Here is a 5,670-nt window from a genome sequence, read left to right on the forward strand (position 1 = left end):
TCTATTGTAGAATACTGTATTAAAATCTGTAAAATTCTTTAAAATATCAAAGCAAACATCTATCAGAAGCGACATTTTATACTATGCAATTGAAATCATCATCACCATCATCATCATATCAGCCGATGGAAGTCCACTGCAGGACATAGGCTTCTTGTAGGGACTTCCAAACATTACGATACAGAGCCACCTGCATCCAGCGAATCCCTGCGACTCGTTTGATGTCGTCAGTCCACCTGGGGGTGGGGGGGTGGCGGTCGACCAACTTAGCGCTTATTAGTGCGGGGTCGCCATTCCAGCACTTTGGGACCCCAACGTCCACCGGCTCTTCGAACTATGTGCCCCGCCCATTGCCACTTCAGTTTCGCAACTCGTTGAGCTATGTTGGTGACTTTGGTTCATCTGCGGATCTCCTCATTTCTGATTCGATCACGCAAAGATACTCCTATCCATCGCCCGCTGTGTGACTCTGAGACTTCTTATGAGGCCCATAGTTAGCGACCAAGAATTCTCGGAACTATAGGTCATCACTGGCAACTGGAGAGAATTGAAATAATATATTATTTTTCCAATTGTAATTTTAGGTGGAAATGGGTATTCTCATATAATGCGTTCGCCCGCATTTACGTTCGGACATCGAACGCCTCTCATTGTCAAGCCAGCTGTAAAACCTACGGCGCCTGTATTTAATACATGTGGAATGGGAAATAAAGGTAAAGTTCCTTATTGTAGTTGTAATTACTTTTTGTCTTGCATTTGTCCGGGGAAATGTTAATGCTGTTCGACGGCCTCCGTGGCGCAGTGGTATGCGCGGTGGATTTATAAAACTGAAGTCATCATCAACTGGTGGGATGCTTCGGCCGTAGCTAGTTACCACCCTACCGACAAAGACGTACCGCCAAGCGATTTAGCGTTCCGGTACGATGTCGTGTAGAAACCGAAAGGAGTGTGGATTTCATCCAACTCCTAACAAATTAGCCCGCTTTCATCTTAGATTGCATCATCACTTACCATCAGGTGACATTGCATTCAAGGGCTATCTTGTAAAGAATAAAAAACAAAAAAAAGGCCATTGTTTGCCTTCGATTTGTAGATATGAACAAAATAAAATCTTTATGTATAAGTAATATTTTTTTTAACATTAACAGGTTCGTATAGAATAAAACATGGACTAGTTACACCACAAATAAAGACTCCAGAAGGGAATACTGCAACGCCAGGGCCGGCGGCATATAAAGTTCCTAGTACATCAATACAGCGGAGACGACCACCCGCGTTTACTATGAGGCCCGCAGCGAGACCGGCCTACGAACCATGGGACCAATGGACACCATCTCCTAATATGTATTTGCCACACATACCGGGAAAGAAGTAATTGACCTTACTATATTTCATTCTTCATTTCAGATTTATTTGTTGATTTTCCGAGTATAGTCTCGATCTCTAGACTATGCGATATTTTTATGAGCCCATTAAATTATTAGGCCGGAATTATTTTGGGATCATCTCTTAAATCGATAATTCATCTAAATATACTCGTATAAAAGTGAAAAGCGGGCGATGGAGCGAGCTATGCTTGGGGTTTATCTGCGTGATCGAATCAGAAATGAGGAGATCCGCAGACGAACCAAAGTCGAGTCGCGAAGCTGAAGTGGCAATGGGCAGGCCACGCAGTTTGAAGAGCCGCTGGACGTTCGGGTCCCAAGGTGCTGGAATGGCGACCCCGCACCGGAAAGCGCAGTATTGGTCGACCCCCCCTCTAGGTGGACCGAAGACATCAAGCGGCTTGCAGGGAGCCGCTGGATGCTAGCGGCTCGAGATCGTTTTGTTTGGAAGTTCATGCAAGAGGCCTACATCCAGCAGTGGACGTCCATCGGCTGACAATGATGAAAAGCGAAAAGTCACTCATCACTATATCTCGAAAACCGCTTTATGTACAAAGTTGACAAGGCAGGGACGTAGTTCAAAGTCAGAAGACGTCCGCTGAGAATGGATTTTGCTAGAAGGCCACGGGTGTCCGCTAGTAATACTTTAAAACTTAATTGAAATCGGTCAAGCCATTTTGGACGAACAGCTAACACTGACACGACAATTTTACATATAAGATGATGTATGAATGTAAAGGTATTCGTCTTGCACAATTCATATTCATCATCATCATCATTATCATCCCATAATTGGCTCAAGCTCGAGTCTCCTCTCAAAATGAGAGGGGTTAGGCCAATAGTGTGGTTTTTTTTCACAATTCCCGCGGCAATCATAGATTTTTCCGGGATGAAAGTAGTCCAGAGTAAAATCTATTTCCATTCCAAATTTCAGCTAAATCGGTTCAGTAGCCGCAGCGCAAAGGAAGAACAAACATACATATTTACACCTACACACAGACTTTTGCCTTTTTAATATTAGTGTGATAATAACAATATATCAATAATAATGATAGTAAGTAAAATAATAATTATAATTTCACAGACGTCCACCAGCATATACCTTTGGTAACACAATACAAAGCTTAGGTGGTAAATACGAGCAACCCAGCCCCGGGTCGCACGATCCAAACTTTAATTACGTTAAACGAACAAAGCCTGCGTTTTCTTTCGGTGCACCATTCAAGTCCTTGAGGGAACCTCTAAAGCCGGCTCCTAACGCTCACTGTGAGAAAAAGGTATCTAAATTTTCACTATTCATTATTAAAATTATTTTATACTAGCGAACGCCCGTGACTTCGTCCGCGCGGAATTTAGTTTATTACAAATCCCGCGGGAACCACGGATTTTTTCGGGATAAAAAGTAAGAGTTAATTCAGAGTAAAATCTATTTTCCTTTTAAATTTCAGCCAAATCGCTTCACTAGCCGCAGCGTAAAAAAGGAACAAACATACTTACACACTTAAATACTTTCACACTTACACACAAACTTTCGCCTTTATAATATTAGTCTGATTTGACTAGCTAACGCCGCGCGGTTTCATCCGCGAGGTTCACGTTTTCGTAGGAACACGGGAATAAGATATAGTCTAAAGCCTTCCTCGATAAATGGAATATCTGAAATAATTTTTCAAATCGGACCAGTAGTTCCTGAGATTAGCACGTTTAAGCACAAACAAACTCTTCAGCTTTATAATACCAAGTATAGATTATTTATTTGTTAAGAAGCATCAGAGTATTATGGTGAGTCTAAGCTACAAATTCCCTCTTCGATATACGGAGAGGCCTCGATCTTTAGTGGATCATTAAATATATTATACTTATTATTATTAATATACTTAATAATGTTTTTTAGATAATAATAACTTCTTTAAATATTTTTTTAAAGAAGTTATTATTATCTAATGATAATGATGCTATGATAATAAACATGATAACTTATATCTACCTGTACAAATAATCTAAGGTTTAAGAATCTAAAGACAAAAACAACATCAAACATGATTAGTTAGCAGTTTAAAATAAGTTCAACCATTAAAAACATTTAATCAAAAATTATATGTTAAAAGAATTTTCAAAACCGGTTCGGTAGATCCAGAGACTACCCCCCTACAACACCAATACTTTACCTCTTTATGATATTAGTATAGATAGGTATAGATTCATCAAAATGCTATCATATCTCTAGGACACAATTATATGTCCGTGTCCTCCTATTAGAAAGGGTAATTTGAAACTTTCGCGTACTAAGCTGCTGCAATGCGGACTAACACGGTGATAATGTTTGTAGACTCAGTAACTGTCAATGTCAGATGTTAATGATAATGATCTGGGCCAACGGCTTAATGTGCTTTACGGGGCACAGGCTTATAAACCTTACTAATATAAATAGAACATTATAATGAAAGCGCAGTGTTGGTCGACCCGCCACCGAAGACATCAGTGTTGTTGTTGTGGTGTGGCGGGTTGCAGGGAGCCGCTGGATGCTGGTGGCTCGAGACCGTTTTGTTTGGAAGTCCATGCAAGAGACCTCCAGCAGTGGACGTCCATCGACTGATAACGATGATGATGATGATGAATGAAAGCAAAAAAATGCAAATAAATGCATGCCCAAACCACAGAACTGATGTTAATTTTTTTTTCACCTACGAAAACTAAATGTTCAATTACAAGCGAGACTTACCAGCGAGCGAGCATAGGTTATAATTTATCTTAGGCTATTGATATAGACTGATAATTTGTTTCAGTTTATGTACTACCTTATCAATGTAAATAGAATATAATGAGCATATAACAAAAAAATGCAAATGCATGCCTAAACCACTGAACAGTTGTTTTTTTTTTACTAACGTAAAGTTCAATTAGCGAGGCTTAGCGAGCGAGTAAGTAAGGGCTGATTATTTGTTTCAACCTTACTATTAATAGAATATAATTAACAAATTACGAAAAAAAAATACATATAATACAATGCCTAAATCACATTTGATTTTTTTCACCAACGGATAGTTCAATTACCAGCGAGGCTTTAGCAAGCGAGCATAGTATATGCTCGCTTGCTAAGCCTATTATATATATATTTTATCTGATTCTCAATCTCATATTTTATCTCAAGCCATTGATATAGGCTGATAATTTGTTTCAGTTTATGTACACAAAGCCAACGATACCCGCACCCTCGTTTGGCATACGTCACACTCCCTACCTCGGTCGTCAGGAGGAATATCTCAAGCCGCCTGAGCTTAAAGTTGTCATTAGCGGCGAGAACTGATATTCGCTTACTGTATGTCCATTTTTATGTTAATTATTATCATTGTTGTGAAGTTTATAGTACATATTTTATTTTACTTTAAATATTTTCCTTTTATTACGAAAGGCTTTAGTAAAGGGGTAGGGACAGTAGTAAAGGGACCGGATCAGTCAAGGAATCATATAGAAAAATATGTCAATAATTCTTTTAAAAATAACGGTTAAATATTTGATTAAATATTCTCAAATATTCTCCAGTTTTCTTACTAAGCGAAAGCTTGGAAAATAAAATGTTCTGAATTTGGTTCAGCGTTTGGATTATTGATACTGCTATAATATATTTATAGAAAAAGTAAAGAAATGTCGCTATAAATGTAAGTATTGTAAGTCATTTCTAAATTAACCAAGTATGTGTAACCTAATTTTTAATTTTTTCAATTATTAATTTTAACTTTTTTTTTTATTGTTTACAACCGCGCTTACCACTGCGCCACGGAGGCCGTCAAACTTTATTACGACCTATGCTTTGTGCATGATGTGGCTACCGTTAAGCAAAATTAAATGTTTTGTTTTACCCTAGTATAGTCCAGATTTTAAAAATTTTTGTCTGTCTGTCTAGCTGTGTTTTTGTTTATCCATCTCTGGAACAGCTTTTATCCCGAAAACATGGTTCCCGCGGGCTTTGAGCTAAATAAACAATTTCACGCATATTTATATATTTTCATGGGCGTCCGCTAGTTTTATTCTACCTATAGCAACACTTTTACCAGGTTAGAAAAATTACAGCATTGCATTTCGGGATAAGCTCGTTAAAAGAAATGAAGTTGAATTGATAACCTCATTCCTTTGCAAGTTGGTTGAATAGAAGATCCCTTATAAATTTGTTACAAGCAGCCATTGTTCAGCGTAGATCTTTTAAACATCGGAAACTTTTTGTCAAACGATCAAAGAATTTTAAGACTTATTAGGGTCTTTTTGAATTTGTTATCAAAGATTTGTC

At 38.3% G+C, this 5,670-nt stretch overlaps 1 protein-coding gene across 1 annotated transcript; it reads left to right on the forward strand.

Annotated features, from left to right (window-relative positions):
- The first annotated feature begins 589 nt into the window (after positions 1-589).
- LOC112042992 (outer dense fiber protein 3-like protein 2) lies at positions 590-4,795 on the forward strand. Its single transcript, XM_024078232.2, has 4 exons — positions 590-713; positions 1,149-1,371; positions 2,470-2,662; positions 4,567-4,795. Exons 1-4 carry the CDS (start codon positions 608-610, stop codon positions 4,690-4,692), a joined length of 648 nt encoding a protein of 215 aa, XP_023934000.2. The 5' UTR covers positions 590-607; the 3' UTR covers positions 4,693-4,795.
- Positions 4,796-5,670: the final 875 nt, after the last annotated feature.

The sequence above is a fragment of the Bicyclus anynana genome, chromosome 1, assembly GCF_947172395.1.
Source record: "Bicyclus anynana chromosome 1, ilBicAnyn1.1, whole genome shotgun sequence".
NCBI classification, from domain to species: Eukaryota; Metazoa; Arthropoda; class Insecta; order Lepidoptera; family Nymphalidae; genus Bicyclus; species Bicyclus anynana.